At 38.4% G+C, this 16,646-nt stretch overlaps 1 protein-coding gene across 9 annotated transcripts in view; it reads left to right on the top strand.

Annotated features, from left to right (window-relative positions):
* Nucleotides 1-16,646, top strand: part of RALGAPA2 (Ral GTPase activating protein catalytic subunit alpha 2) — a 320,763-nt gene that overhangs the window by 41,401 nt on the left and 262,716 nt on the right. For all 9 annotated transcript variants that reach the window (XR_012519285.1, XR_012519286.1, XM_074406179.1 and 6 more), the window contains exon 4: nt 12,877-12,934. Coding sequence is in view for 7 of the 9 variants with exons in the window: in XM_074406179.1 (XP_074262280.1) it covers nt 12,877-12,934 (58 nt within the window). In the remaining 2 variants the exon portion in view is untranslated. The remainder of the gene's footprint in view (nt 1-12,876; nt 12,935-16,646) is intronic.

Raw genomic sequence — 16,646 nt, forward strand, 5'->3', positions numbered from 1 at the left:
ATGAATGTCACTGGTTATCATGAATAGGATATTGGATCACATTTATGACATGGGGCTATGTTTAAATGATAATACAGGTATATAATCATCTGGCTTTCTTTATAATGCTCCCCATACTTGTGGCTTTTACTGATGTTGAACCCTTGGTTGGGAACAACCCCAAATGATAACATTATTGTTATGGCATAGTGTGATCTTTCCTTGAGACTTGCTCTGCAGGGATCACAGTAGACGGCCAAGCGGCCAAGGCACCCTTTTGTACTGGTCTCACATGTTCCCTGTGGTGGCGAATTAGCTCTATAATTGCTGCTCAGTGCTATCTCCTGTACTGGACACTGGGGAAATAATAAAACACAGGGCTGAGGTCTTTTATCTCTATAGCATGTGATTATTCTGGTGTCTGATTTTGCTTGTGAAAGAAATGTCTGTCATCCCTACAAACTAGAAGGTGGGAACAAAATATAAACATGTGGTCCATTTTGGAGAATCTTTGCATGCACTGTTCATGGTTAAAATGTGATTATCCTATTACAAAATGTTAGTAATTTGAATTAGACAAGTGTTTGAGTTGAAAGGAGTCAGTTTCAGTGGATAGTTTAATATCAGAATTTAGTATTAAAGACTGTAGTCTCCCTTTTGCATCAAGAGTTACAGGTGAGAAACTTGGGATTGACCCAGCAGGATATTACCACATTATTCAGTTCACCTTGGAGGAAGGGACGCTGGAGATAAGATGTTTGTGGAAGTCTGAAATTACATTCTTGTGCTTATCTGTTGCAGCCCAGATGCCCTGAGCTTCCTGGCAGGCCGGCCTCTTTCACATAGTGTGCCACTTGACTTGTTGGTAACTGACACTCTCAGGAGGAGATCCTGTGGAAGGCAATACTAGCAAAAGTGCTTCCAAGAATCTTTTAAGGGCAGATAGTAGAAACTGCATTAGGACTTAAAATAGGGGAAATTCACAGTGAAACTTGAGCATGGGTATTTATTGTTACAATAGCAGGAGACATGTAGAGAGCTCTTTTCTCTTGAATTAAAATTAATCTGTTAATGCAGTTTGGGGTTTTTTTTTTAAAATTAATATATACCTTTAGGAGACAGTTGCACAAATAACTTGCTATCATAAATCTGTTACTTATTTTCTGTTTGGATGTGCAGTGTAGTGGCTATTACAGAGTGACATCTACTGTTTGATGTGGTTTGTGACACTACACAGGTTGGAAGGGCCTGGTTTAAAGCCGTCTATGGACTGGCTCTTCCTGCAGGCCTTGGGAACGTGGTGAATGAATTTGACAGGGTGGACAGTCCCAAGTCAACCTGCAGGTGTACAGTGCTTTCTAATTTTGCTGAGGCAGGAGTTTAAATCCTCTGAATTTATGGGGTGGTAGGAACCAAATAGTGGCATCTCACTGGGGCTTTGTTATTCTCTACTCATCACTTTTATGTAGAAAAGGTCTGGGAGTGATTTTTTCCCCTAAAAAAATGATATTAAAAAGATGGCCAACTAGTGTTAGTACCAAAACTGAAGAGATCAGAAAAATGCAGTAGTTTTCAGGCAGAAAATAGAAACTTGCATGAAATGAAGATGAGTATGGGAGATGTGGTTGTGACCGAGATCTCCTATGTAAGTTACTTTTGTGAAAAGAAGACTCCTTTTGAATCCATTTTAGTGAATGCTTTATTCAGGGCAAAATCCACATATTACAGGTAGAATTATATGCTACTAATTTGGGAATTTGTGAAGGTCACTGAATGTGCATTCTGTCGTTAAAAATAGAGTACAGTGCAATGTGATTTTTTTCTTGACAAAGAGATTAGACCTTTGCATGATCCTAAGCTAAGTGAAAAATAACCTTGAAATCTGATAAGTGCCTGCCCTTCCAAGGTTTTGAATGTTGCATTTTTTTGTACCTAATAAAAACGTTTTGAACACATTTTAGTACTTAATACGGTAGTCCCCTTATCTGCAGTTTCACCTTCTGGGGTTTTGCTTACTCATGGTCAACTGGTGTCCAAAAACATTAAATGGAAAATTAAAGAAATAAACCATTCATAAGTTTTAAATTGCACGAGTTATGTGGTGAAATCTCTCACCATCCTGCTCCATTCTGCCTTGGATGTGAATCATTCTTTTGTCCAGTGGATCCATGCTGTAGATGCTAGCCATCCATCAGCCACTTCTTAGTGGTCCCAGGTGTCAGATAAGCTGTTGTGATATCACAGTGCTTGTGTTCAGGTAACCCTTATTTTACTCAATAATGGCTCCAGGCTGGGAATGGTGGCTCATGCCTGTAATCCCAGCACTTTGGGAGGCTGAGGCAGGTGGATTGCTTGAGGCCAGGGGTTTGAGGCCAGCCTGGCAAACATGATGAAACCTCGTCTCTACTAAAAATACAAAAATTAGCCAGGTGTTGTGGTGTGCTGCTGTAATCCCAGCTACTCAGGAGGCTGAGGCTTGAGAATCACTTGAACCCAGGAGGCAGAGGTTGCAGTGAGCTGAGATTGTGCCACTGTGCTCCAGCCTGGGCGACAGAGTGAGACTTTGTCTCAAAAACAATAATAATGATACTAATGGCCCCAAAACACAAGAATAGTGATGCTGGCAATCAGCTATGCCAAGGAGAAGCTGTACAGTGCTTCCTTTAAGTGAAAAGGTGAAAGTTCTTGACTTAATAAGAAAGAAAAAAATTATATGCCGAGGTTGCTAAAATCTACAGTAAGAATGAATCTTCCATGAAATTGTAGAGAAGGAAAAAGAGATTTGTGTACAGTGTATATAGGGTTTGTATATCTATGGTTTCAGGCATCCCTTGGGAGTTTTGAAACATATAGGATAAGGGAGGACTGCTGTAAAAAACATCAGACTGTCTGTTTATTTTGTTCATTATTGGTAGTATTTTTCTCCCTCCATGGCTCTGTATATTTTGTTCTGGTACTCTTTGATATTCTCTTCTGCCTACTACCTGAGACTTTGTTCAGAGCCTCAGTTTCCCCACCACTGGAGTATCCTGCTAAGTAGTCTTTTGGTCAGTGATCTTCTACCCCTTCTCTCTCCCTCACTCACTTCAGATGCTGACTGTGTGATGCAATTATTGCCTTTAGGACAAAAGTCATGCCTCCCAGTACAGCCTTCAGAACTTTCTTTGTCTGGTCTCTGCCTCCTTCTCTAACCCTTACCACCTGTCTTTGCCCTCACTGGCAGCCTCTTACAGGTCCCCAAACAAGCATCAAGGCTTTTCATTTTTTGCCGCTGTTTAGTCTGCCTGAAATGCTCTTCCTTGCCTGGCTCACCCCTGTTGTCTTTCAGGATTTCCGTTCAAGGGTGTTCTCCCTGTGGAAGTACGCCTTGTCCGTCTTCACTTCCTTGTGCATGTACTGACATCCCTGATTTTCTTACCTTTTCCCTCTGAGGGCTCTAGGTTTTAGAGCAGGAATGGTGTCTTTATCTATTTTTGATCTCTCACATGGTACCTGGCACAGAATGGGTGTTTAATAAGAGTATTTTTAATAAATTAAATAAATAAATGTTTGATTCAGAGGATATTTAATTACCTGCAGTACTACCAGTTCAACTGTCTATAGCTTAGTGATTAACAGTGCTTGGTGATAATTTCATTATATAAGTCATTTTTGCTTTTAATTTTTATTGATTTCTTCTTTAATAAAACTTTTTTTCTTCAATTTTTTGAGTGTAAAACTTAGTTCTTGCATTATAGGAAATTCAAGTATGTGGCTTTGTCTCTTATTTCAGCTTTGACCAATTTTTGTTATATGTGAATCATATTGTTGATTATTTTTAGTTTATAATCAGTTTAATTCAAGTGTTAAAATCCACAAGTAATTGAGAATTACTTTTTTTTTTTTTTTAACTTGAGTATTTAAAATCCACAACACTTGATGGTGGACTTCCAGTGTATTGAGTTTGCTTGTGACCTATGTAACACTTAATTTGAGGGATTTATTTGCTTGGCTTAGAAAAATAACTTCATAAGTGTTTCACAGATGTTGGATTCTGTGAAGTTCAATATTTGATATATAGCTGTTAAACCAGTTTTGCTATAACTATATTCAAGTCTTCCGTATTACACTGTATTGCCTATTTTATTTCTCTAAGATAGTGTGTGTTAATGTCTCCCATTTAAAAAGTGTTTTTCCCCTTTAGTTTCTAAAAGTTGTTTTAATGGAGTATGCCTTCATTGTTTTATTTTCATGCTATGTTATTTGTTACATAAAGATTAACAAGTATTATAGGGATATTGTAAATTACATATTTAACCTATTTGAAATAATTCTCTTTGTTGCCCTGAAAAATTTTTCACTTGATACTAATATTGTTTTGCATGGGTGTGTGTGCATGTGAGCCTCCTTTTCTGTATTTTATTGTCAGTCCTTCTGTGTTTGAAAGCTGCCTCGGATGGACTTTGTCTTTGGTAGGGGAATTTAACCTGCTTATACTTGCTACTTTGTGTGTGTGTGTGATAACCAGGACACATCTGTATATTCTGATGCCCATTGCACTTGGTTTTAGCTTTTCTTCTAACTTTTTTTGGGGAGAGGTCACTGATTTTGGCTTTATGAAATATGCTTTGTAATTTGGAAGGTACACTTCCTATTTTCATTCCAATAACTGTCTTTAAATTAACAATACTGTGTGCATTGGTTTTCTTCTAATATCAAGAATAAAGCAGTATTTCGGCCAGGCATGGTGGCTCATGCCTATAATCCCAGCATTTTGGGAGGCCAAGGTGGGTGGATTACTTGAGGACAAGAGTCCGAGACTAGTCTGACCAACATAGAGAAACCTCGTTTCTACTAAAAAATACAAAAATTAGCTGGGTGTGATGGCACGTGCCTGTAATCCAAATTGCTCAGGAGGCTGAGGCACAAGAATCAATTGAGCCTGGGAGGCGGAGGTTGCAGTCAGCCAAGATTGCGTCATTGCTCTTCAGCCTGGGCAACAGAGCAAGACTCTGTCTCAAAAGGAAAAAAAAAAAAAAAAAAAAGAATAAAGCAGAATTCATGCTTTGTTCTTTAACTCTTTGCTTTCACTTTAACTCCATATGTCTTTTGTACTTCTCAACTATTTTAAGCAGTTTATACACAGATTATTAATTAATTTTATATTATTTTTTCATTCTTTAGTAGTTTATTGTAATGTTTCCTATTAGAATATTCTTTTCTATTTTACACATTTACACATGGCTAATACCTCAATAATTTCAAGAAAATGACAAACCTTTTATTTGATTCTGCTTAGGAATCAAAAGCACACAGGAGTTACATGATAACCTTTGTTCAGTAAGAGTGATGTTAGTTGCGGGCAGACTCTTGGGCTACACAAGCCAAGTCACTTGGGAGGGAGATGAGACATAGCCTAGGCTCTCTGTACTGTCAGTACCCACAAAAGCAATTATTAGAGATTTCATTTTCTTTCTGAACACAGGAAAAAGATATTTTATGCATGATTACGAACACAGCCAAAACCTTGATGGGAGATTCTTAAATATAAAACTTTCAGACTTTACTTTTCACTTTACTGTCAAACTTCGTGAGGATAAATGCCATATACTATAAGCGTTCGTATTCTCCATGACACTTTGAACGTAGCAAGGACTCCATAAATATCTGCTAAATAAAAATACCAGACCTGTACTTTTGTAAGCCCTTCTGATCAACTCTGCAATTCTCTTATTTGTTGATAACTACCTGTTCAATAGGGATGTCTAGGGAGAAGCCTAAGAATGAACAAATCTGATCTCGGAGACTCAAGTCAGTCAACCAAGGAAACCAGAATTTTAAATAGGTTACCAGGACGGTAAATAAACATCATAATATAAATACAGGCATGAATGAACTATCAGGGCTCCATTAAATCACTAAGAACTCACAAAGGCAAAGGTATCTTAATCTGTTTGATATTCTTTTGTTTTTTTTTTTTCTTTTTTCAAGACAGAGTCTCGCTCTGTTGCCTAGGCTGGAGTGCGGTGGTGCAGTATCTGCTCACTGCAACCTCCGCCTCCAAGGCTCAAGTGAGGTAGCTGGAATTACAGGTGTGTGCCACCATGACCCCCAGCTAGTTTTTGTATTTTTAGTAGAGACTGGGTTTTGTCATGTTTGCCAGGCTTGTCTCGAACTCCTGGAAAGTGATCTGCCTGCCTCAGCCTCCCAAAGTGCTGGGATTACAGGCATGAGCCACCGCGCCCAACCAATCTGTTTGATATTCTGTTTGCATCTCTGTGAGCTGGTGGGATGGCTGGGGGTTCTCCTGGAATACTAGAAAGTGTAGTTGTACTATAGGGGATGCCCTACTGGTCCAGGGATAACAGCTTTCCTCTTGCTGCTGTTCTGATTCTTGTCTTGTTCTGTTTCCTCTTGCTGCTGCTGCTCTGATTCTTGTCTTGTTCTGTTTTTTCCTTCTCTCCATCTTTCTGTGTACTGTTTTCTTCATTCTGAGCATGGTCCCCAGTGTCATCATCTTGCAAGGTATAGAACTTGTTCATCCTCTTGCCACCGCTTTTGCCACTCAGATTATTTTATTATACTATTTTAAGGAAGTTGTCTTCTGTTAGTCGTTTCAGGAATGTACTCTTTTTTTATGGTCATATTAACTCTAATTATGTAAATATAGCTGACTGTCACAGTGTTTATGTCCCCACACCCTTGTTTTTGGATTATTTTGATTAATCTCTATATTTGCTGGAATATGAATTGTGTAGGATATATTGAAGAAGGGAAGTATGTGGCTAATGACTTTCTGCTCTAGAATAACTTTCTTTTAACCTCAAACATATAGCAGGTCCTCAAATAACATTTTGTTATACTGTTAATAAGAAGATGTGCCTGGGCACAGTGGCTCACGCCTGTAATCCCAGCATTTTGGGAGACCAAGGTGGGTGGACCATGAGGTCAAGAGATGGAGATCATCCTGGCCAACATGGTGAAACCCTGTCTCTACTAAAAATACAAAAATTAGCTGAGTGTGTGGTGCTCACCTGTAGTCCCAGCTACTCAGGAGGCTGAGGCAGGATCCCGGGAGGCGGAGCTTGCAGTGAGCCGAGATCTCACCACTGTACCCTGGCATGGCCACAGAGCAAGACTCCATCTCAAAAAAAAAAAGAGAAAGTGTTCAAGGCAAATATTCTGTCTACGTTGAAGAGTTGAGTCATTATAGTAAGAGGTGAGTGGTCAGGCCTAAGACAGCAAACGATCAAGTTCCCCTCTCTGTAGGTCTCCCTGGAAGTGTCTATGCAGCTGGGCTCCTATGCACATGGGTCCTTCTGAAATCAGACTATACTTGTAGCACAGGCATTCATAGAATGTTTTCTTTAAACCGAACTGCCCAGTTCTCAATAAAAATTTTCTGCATATTTATTATTCAAACTGCCAAGTAACTAAGACGTCTTTTCTTTTAAACCAAATCTTCTGTTTTCTTCCAGGTCAGCATTTTCTTTACCCAGAGCTCTTCTGTCTTGCAGCTGGTTTGGGGAAGGGTTGCTCCCCACACTCTGCCTTCAGGTGTAACATGTTAATTGGTCATTGTTTTAGTTGATTACTTTCCCATGAGTTGTATGTAGTATTTTCTTCATTATTTACTGTCCTAGCTTCCTAAGTGAAATTGAAATCAAGTGTGAATCCACTGGGATATGTTGCAATCATCTGATAATAATTTAAAAAACATTTCCCACACAAATCAAAAGAAGACCAGCAGTTACAAAGTAGATGATAGCATCTTGTGTAGACTCCAGCTTACATTTCACATTATTCCTGGTCATGCAGTAGGTTCTGAGGAAAAAAGAACTATGGATAATCAGTTAAAAGAATGACAGATTCCCTGATGTGCTGATCAGTAGTAATACCTAATTTCGATTTTGAGTGTACTGTAATGGATTACCATATAGATGCAGCTGAGCACTGAGCATTAAATAGAGCCATGTGTTTTTCAGAAAAGTAATATTTATTCATACTGTGTGGCTTTCTTGATTTTTTTTTATTTTACTCTCCAGTGAAACTACAAACAAGATGTCAATAGCTTATGTGGCATTCACCGCAGTATAGCTTAGAATACTGGCTACAGTAGAAGAAATGCTGGATTGTGTTTGCCCGAGTAAAAGTAGGCTTCTTCTAGGACTTTGAGGGACAGGCTTAGCATTTAAACTTAGATAGTTGTGTTGAGCTTTATTTTTATTGACCTCATAGACGTTATAAACAGTGGCCTTTGCGATATTTGGGTACAAAAAGAAGTATCAGTGTGGGTAATTTTTCAGCCTTTGAATTGTTGTGTAAGATTTTGTCCATTTGGGAATATTCTTAGTAGCTCATTTCATATCCAAATCTTATTGAGTTTATTTTTGAGTGTTTTTAAAGTCCATCCATTTTGTGAATCTGAAAACTTACCCAGAAGTGGTGATAATGTTAGGCCTGACCTCAGAATAAGTTGGAAATTACTTTTGTGGCAGACTGATAGTATCCAAGCATCGTCTTGCTGTATTCTATGCTTTTCTTTGTTGTGTACTAACAAAAGAAAACGAAATCAAGAAGACCAGTATGTGTTCTGGAAAACAAAAAAGCATGATTTTCACTGCCAAATTAGTTTCCTGACTAAATTAACCATCTGAAGAACAGTGGATATGTCAAGCATTCATCTAATCCAAGATAAATCTATTCTGAATCTTAAATTTCCTCAGCATTTCCTATATGAACTGTTTACGTGGCAAGATGGGATCAGAATATGATCCTGGGTTGTAGCTGGGCTGCCACGTCCCTTAAAGGAGAATGTGTGAGATGATAGGACACCAAGTTACTGCTGTGCCATTTGCCCAGGCATAGTGAACTGCATGGAAAGAGGCACAGAGAGGATGGGGAGAGGTCAGTGGGACCAGGCTTCCATCTGCATGAGGTAGCAGCCACCTGTTGAGAAACAGTGCCAGCAGAGAAGCCATGTCTCTCAAGTAGGGGACCCCTCTCTCAGCGCTTCAGCTTATTAATGTGATGAGTATATTCTGATTAATAATTTGAAGAATATTGTGGCACACACAGAGGTGGGCTGCACATATTCCCCTTCAAGAAAGAATGTGCTGCCCAGCTACAAGGAGTGGCGTTAGCTGATGGCTTCCAGCTCTTCACACCTTCAGCTTTCCATCCCTGGTCACACTCTTCTCATCATGGCCCCAAGCCAGTAACTGCCAGAGACAGTAGTACGAGGACCTTGTCACTTCTTGTGCACTGGACTCCTCTCATCTTTGCTGTGGAGCTTCCACTAGGCTGGCAGAGATTTGTCAGCTCCACCTTGTTGTCTGAGGCTCCCCGTCCAATCTTGCTGCCGGCTTTTCCCTTTCACAGGTGTTGGTCCTCAGTAGGCCATTTGTACTCCTAAGTCCTCATTGCACCATGTTTTCCAGAAAACTCAGCTTGCCGTTATCATTAATTTTTTAAATCAAAGATACTAAATTAAGGTCTATAGTAAGTTTTTCTGTTAAGAGAAATTTTGAGTTAAAGAACCATAAAACTTAGTTGCAGGTGGTGCAGGCTGTCTTCATCTCTCGAGCCTGGTGCTCCCCAAGCCATCTCCGGATTGTGCTTATTTTTGGCTCTGGAGTTGCTCATTTGGCCTGGCAGCCTAAGTCCTGGGACCCTAGTCCTTATTCTCAGTTCCAGAGTCTTTGCATTTCTTGTTTTAATCTCTTCACTTGTGGTTTCTTCCTGTAGGTTGTAACCTAGCTCTGTGGGTTCTTGATCCTATGTGCTCATGGGGATGTTTGCGTTTGGATTCTGTTGGTAAGACAGTGCTCACCTGGGTTCTTATTAAGATACTCTGTAGAGAGCTGTTTTACTTATTCCCTTTTAATGTAACTTGACAAAACACAACAACCCAGTTTTTATATTTAGCTTCTTTTTTTGTGGTGTTCATCTAAAATTCATGTTAGTGCATATTGCAAGGGGAAGACTTATGTCGCTTTTCGCTTTTTTTCCCCTGAAACAGCCATTTACTTCTGTAAAATTTACAGATGGATCTGTCATGCCTGGCATTTGCTGTCTGGCTTACAAAAGTTGTGTGTTCTCAAGGCAAGAGATTAACATTGAGCTCACTTGATTTAATATTGAAGTCATTTTGTTATGTGACATTCATTTCCCCACATTTGTAATATGTTTAACTTTTTAGAACTAGTTGTGCATTTAAATACTCTTAAATGTTTCTAATCTTTACAATAAATAAGCATATAAACAGATGAAACATCAAATATTTCTCCTTGGATTCAAGCATGTTAGCCTTTAGCTTCTGCTTTACCTTAATTTAACCTGAGCAGAGCTCCCTCAGCTCATGGATACCTCCAGAGCTTCACCTTGTCTTGTTTTAAACTCTGTCAAAAAGAGAACTGTCATATACACACAGCTTTAGCTGCTACCCATATCTGTTGCCATCCAAATCCTACCCCTGTACTCCAGACCCATTTACACATTTGCCTAGAAGAACATCTCTAGTAAGGTCGACCATTGACCCTGAAATGCCAGGATGTCAAGAATCAAACTTGACATGCTTATTCTCCTTGCATCTAAGATTCCATCTGGATTTCATCTCTTGGATAAAAGTGTTGCCATCTACTAAGCCATCCGGAGCCATGCTGGAGACCTCCATTTACCACAGCCCCTCTACCCATTTATCTTAACAGTTTAATCTCTTGCTTATTACTATTAGATGTTCTCTTTACCTGGTGGATTTTGGTCCAGGCCTTCTTATTTCTCCTTTGAAATGCTACCATTGTTTCTCTTCAGTGATTGTCTCTGCCACCTCTCTCAGCTGCCTCCAGTTTACCTCTTGCTGGAACCAAATTCAGGGACCACACGGCTCCCTTGAGAACATTAAGCTCCCAGCCTCCCTTGCCTCTCCAGGCCTATCTCCTCCCCTTCTCACCACCTACCAGCCAAACTGACCCTTCTGCTGCTGTCTTTGCCTCTTAGCATTCTCCCATGGTGTTCCTTCTGTCCCTATTCACTAGGCAAATTTAATTCATCTTCTAAGTCTCAGCTCAAGTGTCGTCATTTCAAGGAAGCATTCTAGGAAGCCCCTGCTTAGGTGAAGCACTTTCCTCCTTACTTCTGTAATATTTTATACAAACGTCTGTCAGGGGTTTTTTAATTTAATTTTTTTTTTTTTTTTTTTGCTAAATGATATTCTTTATCGTCTTTTTTGCAAACTAATCATGAAATCTTGGAAGGACTATATTTATTTATATCTATTTTATTTTTCAAGAGTGAAGCCTGTTGTCTGGTGTGTAGGTATTTTTCACTGAATAGCATTTGGAATGTGTGTGAGCATGTTTGAGTGTATGTCAGAATTACCATGTAGTAACGCTAGATATGAGATACCTTTCAGAGTTATGGACTTGAAAGATAAGGTGACTTGAATAAACTTTCTCATAAGAATACATACATATATTTGGCCAACAAGTTTATGAAAAAAAGTTTGACATCACTAATCATCAGGAAAATGCAAGTTAAGATCACAGTGAGGTATCATCTCACATCTGTTAGAATTACTGTTATCAAAAAGATGACAGGTAACAAGTGTTGGCAAAGATATAGAGAAAAAGAAATGCTGGTATACTGTTGGTGGGAGTGTAAATTAGTGCGGCCATTATGGAGAATAGTATGGAAATTCCTTAAGAAAACTAGAAATAAAATTACCATATGACCCACCAATCCCACTTCTGGCTTTATGTCTCAAGGAATTGAAATCAGTATGCAGAAGAGATATCTGCAACCCCGTATTTACTGCAGTGTAAGTCACAGTAGTGGAGATACGGAAACAACCTAAGTGTCCGTCAGTAGATGGATGGATACAGAAATGTGGTGTGAATACACAATGAAACACTGTTCAGCCTTATAAAAGGAAATGCTGTCACTTGTGATGATGTGTTGAACCTGAAGGACATTGTTGCCAAGTGAAATAAGCTAGGCACAGAAAGATACTGCATGGGGCTGGGCGTGATGGCTCACGGCTGTAATCTGAGCACTTTGGGAGATCACCTGAGGTCAGGAGTTCGAAACCAGCCTGGCCAACATGGTGAAACCCCGTCTTTACTAAAAATACAAAAATTAGCTGGACATGGTGGTAGGCCCCTGTAATCCTAGCTACTTGGGAGACTCATGCAAGGAGAATCACTTGAACCTGGAAGGCAGAGGTTGCAGTGGGCTGAAATAACACCATTACACTCCAGCCTGGGCGACGGAACAAGTTTGTCTCAAAGAAAAAAAAAATGAAGGATACTGTGTGATCTCTTATATATGGACTCTACAAAAAAACAAACAAACAAAAAAAACTTGTAAAAGTTTGGGGATATTCTTAACTATAATTTAAAACTTACTAATATTTTTCGGCCATTAATTTAATGAAATTCTTGCCACCAGTTTCATTTTCTTGTCTTACTGAATTGTTTACAGTCTCATCCTCTTTGTTTTCACTTTTCTTCCCAATCCTATTCTTTGTCCAGAGACTAATAGTGTTTATAATGAAAATGAGAAGGAGATGGTGAAAAAGAAGAAACCTGGGGAATCTGTCATTTGGGAAATTATTATTCTAATATTTAAGAAAGGGCTATTACTTAATTAAGATAAAATCAACATTTTAGATTTTTTCTTGTTTTCTTTTGGAGGGAATTAAACTTGGGACAATGATCTTTATAAAACATTCAGGTAAGAAAGCTTGCCTGGGGCAAGTGAAAGAAACTATCCATAAGAATACAGCATAAAGTGCAGTGTTTATGTTATTGTAAACAGTTTTCTTCTTCTAGAACTTATATATAGCAAGTAATATGGTCCTGTTAACGAAAATGTATAATTTCATTTTTTGTTTATTTTCTTTATATCTTTTTTTAATAGAAAATACTGCAGTTTCTACCTGAACGAATTTTCTTTCGATGGCATTACCAGAGTATAGGTAAGAACAATTAAAATTTTTTTAGTCATATGAATTTCTTCTAGTTGAATTTTCAATAATGTTTTATGTAATTGATATCATCAAGATAGCTTATAGAAAGGAATATTAATAAGGGTATGGTATTATGGTAATGAAATGAAGACAAGTCCTACTCTGACTTTGGAGCCAAATATGTCTATCTCTTCCTCTGTGTGCTCCTTAGAGTATAGTTTATAGACCCAGCAGCATAAGCCTCACCCAGAAGCTTGTTAGAGATGCAGAATCTCAGGCCCCAGCCAGACCTCCTGAATCACAGTAGTGTGTATTTTTAACTTGGGACCTATGGGATGCTTGTGTACATGAAGTTTGAGTATTTTTCTTAAATAAGTTTAAGAAAATTCTTTTTTTTAACGGAGTCTCACTCTGTTGCCCGGGCTGGAGTGCAGTGGTGCAGTTTTGGCTCATTGCACCCTCAATTCTTCTGCCTCAGCCTCCCAAGTGGCTGGGATTACAGGTGCACACCATGTTGCCTGGCTAATTTTTTTTGTATTTTTAATAGAGACGGAATTTCACCATGTTGGCCAGGCTGGTTTTGAACTCCTGGCCTCAAGCAATCCACTTGCTTTGGCTTTCCAAAGTGCTGGGATTTCAGGTGTGAGCCACCATGCATGGCCAAGAGAATTCTTGTTCTTTAAGCCTGTATCACTGACTCAAAATTAATCTCTTTGAATGCTTTAGGATGTGGCATTGAGAGGAAACTTGAAATAAAGCAAGTTACCACAGCCACCTTTTCTGTCCAGCTTTTAACATCTAACATCTCATCCCACTTGAATATACACAGCACAGCTGGAGTAATTCTGTGAGATCTATTTTGAATTCTGCCTTCTGTTTTAAAGAGGGCCTCCTTCAATCCCCTGCCATACAAGAGTCTAGCATTTCCTACAAGTTTTCTTACCAGATGATTGTATTTGTGGAGAGCATGACCTTATGATGGGATATAACTCTGTTTGATCATTCATTAATTAAAATTTTTATTGAGGGAGAGACATTCGTGTGCAAAGTTCTGGGACAGAAACTAAGAATATAGCACCATTCTTGTGTAGGCCTTTTGCCCAGTTGGGATAGATGAGAGAAATAATTACAACAAAATTGTCTCTGTGAAAGAAGTATGCTGGTAGCAAAAAAGAAAAGTTGAAAAATTCTTTTCAGAGGAATTGAGGAAGGCTTCAAGAGAGGCAACTTTGATCTGAGCCTTGAAAGATGAACGGGTGCAGTGTGGAAAGGGTTTTCTGGGTGAGAGATCAGTAGGTACAAAGTGTGGAACCTGAAAGAATGCAATGATCAATGAATATTCCAAAATTCCAAATCCTAAATTTAGGATTATTTATGTGAAAAATGGAATTGACTCTTATAGAAATTGAATTATTTGAAGTTGTATGTTCTAAATTTAAAGACAGCAAAGTGTATTTAGTAAATACGTCAATTGAACCAAATATGTAAATCATTACTTTAAGATAGTGCCTTTATCTTTAAATATTGCAAATACACAAAGTAAGTTTTCCTTTAAATTTTAGAGCGTTGTCTGTTGCATTTCTGCTTAATTGAGCCTTTGAGCTTGTGTTTTTAAATTACAGAAAAAATAAAAATTTAAATGTAAGGTATAATCTAAAGAGACATCATGGGGATTTGTGGTGCTCCATGGTACAGTAGGAATGGCTGACAATGAGAAATAACTGCATGCAGTATTTTTCATCGGTGCTGCATATAATCCTTCTTCAATTTTGTTTATATCATTTGTATGAAAACTATACTCATTTTCTTAGATAGCACTTTAGAATTCTGAAGATTAGTAGGCCTTTCTCAGCATGAATAAACTTATTAGAACTATGTGTGAAAATTAATTTGCATTTGTGTTGTGAAACTTTATGTGTCTAGTAGGCAGTGTGTAGTATTATTTTCATTCTGCCTAATACCACATAAACTGGCTACAATTGCTGGTACTAGTAGCTTTTTACCCAGTTTGGCAGCATCTTAGCAAGAGCAATGACTGGAGGCCTCCGATGCCTCAGTTGAGATTGACAAATGCTGAGTTGCATGAGCCATCAAATAGCAGTATGTGTTATTTATCTGGTGTGAGAACAAGCTGTTGCTACAAAGTAGTCAGAATTAATCATACTTCATAATGCCAAAGTATGAGCATTTGCATATAAAATTATCCATGTTTATTACTGATGTTTATATATATACTTTGAGTCAAACGGGTTCTTTTCAGACAAATATATTTTTGCATGATTAATCATATTGGGTAGAAATTGGCGTTTACACAGGTCTACATCTCTTCTACGGTGATCTTTACTAGTTGTGCTTTGAAATCAGGCATTTTCAGACTTTAGAATGGCAGTGTGGTGCGTTGATATACAATGAAGCAAATAATTTAGAACATCAACGTAATCTTAGCATAACACTTCCAGGGGTCTGGGCAGCCACCCACCTCAACTAAGCAAGTTATTATTTCTGTAGCTTAAGATGAGAATATGCACCATTAGTGGAATATCCACACACAAAATAGCCTTATTCAGGTGTTGCCAGCATATGAATTCAGATCAAGTCTGTATACTAACGACTTATACAGAAAAGCTTCAGTTTTCATCATAGTCTTTTGGATTTTGAAGTGGTCCATAAGAGATTATGGATTTGTAATTATATGCATATATACCTTACTGTACTTATTTAATTATTTCCAGTTTATTTGGATTTCTTAAAACTGTTACCATTTATCACTCCAGGTCTTGACCAAGTTAGCTGTAGAAACTGAGAAACTATAGGGAAATACTAGGTGTCAAAGGAAAGGAATATGCTTTAAATATGTGCTCAGCATTGGCATCCTGACTTTTACAAAACCTCTGAGTCTTGGGCAGGGGCGTTCTTACCAGCCAGTGCCTGACATTCTAGGTAGCAAATATTCTTTACCTACTAGGAAGAACACTCCTATGCTAATGTCTTACTAATTAAATGTTATTGCAGCTGGTCGAGGACAGGGTACTCTTGAAATGTTGGGTTAGAACCTTGAAGTTCTGGTTTTACACCACTAATGTAGTATGCTTCTTGTCCCACAAATGACAATGTCACTGAGCAGAGAAACCTAAAATAAGGGCAACTGCTATATTCTGTGAGTCTCAAAACCACATTTTATCCTGAGAAGGAAGAAAATAATTTGAAACATTAACCACCACAATGCTTGAAGTCTTGTTTCTTATCATGTCATTTTGTTTTGTCTGTAGAAAACAGAGACATTCTATTTCTCTTAAAACTACTTTTAGAGGGAAGGGATAGTCTGTGGTTTCTCTTTGTTTTGGTTTTTAATGGCTGGCTTCTTGCTTTAAATCGCTGAATGAGGAAACATATTTGAACTCTAAGCTTCGCAATGTGAAATGAACACAGGTCCATTATTCCAAGCATCTGGAGATATTTCTTCAAGTGATGTTTGGAGAGCAAGATGACCAGGGCAGTGGCTGGCACAGTACTCATGAGCTCTGCATTGTGTGCTAATTTACAACTCAACTATCTGTAAATTTCCGTTATCATTACTGACTATAAAAGAAAACATTGTTTATCAATTTTTTTCTGAAGTCATTTTTTTAGGCCAGTAAATCATGGTGGATAAAGGTGACTGCTTGACATCTTTTCTCTGGGCAATAGTTAGAACTGACAGAGAGTGAGGCAATGGCAAAGA

Source organism: Saimiri boliviensis, chromosome 9 (genome assembly GCF_048565385.1).
Source record: "Saimiri boliviensis isolate mSaiBol1 chromosome 9, mSaiBol1.pri, whole genome shotgun sequence".
In the NCBI taxonomy this organism is placed as follows: Eukaryota; Metazoa; Chordata; class Mammalia; order Primates; family Cebidae; genus Saimiri; species Saimiri boliviensis.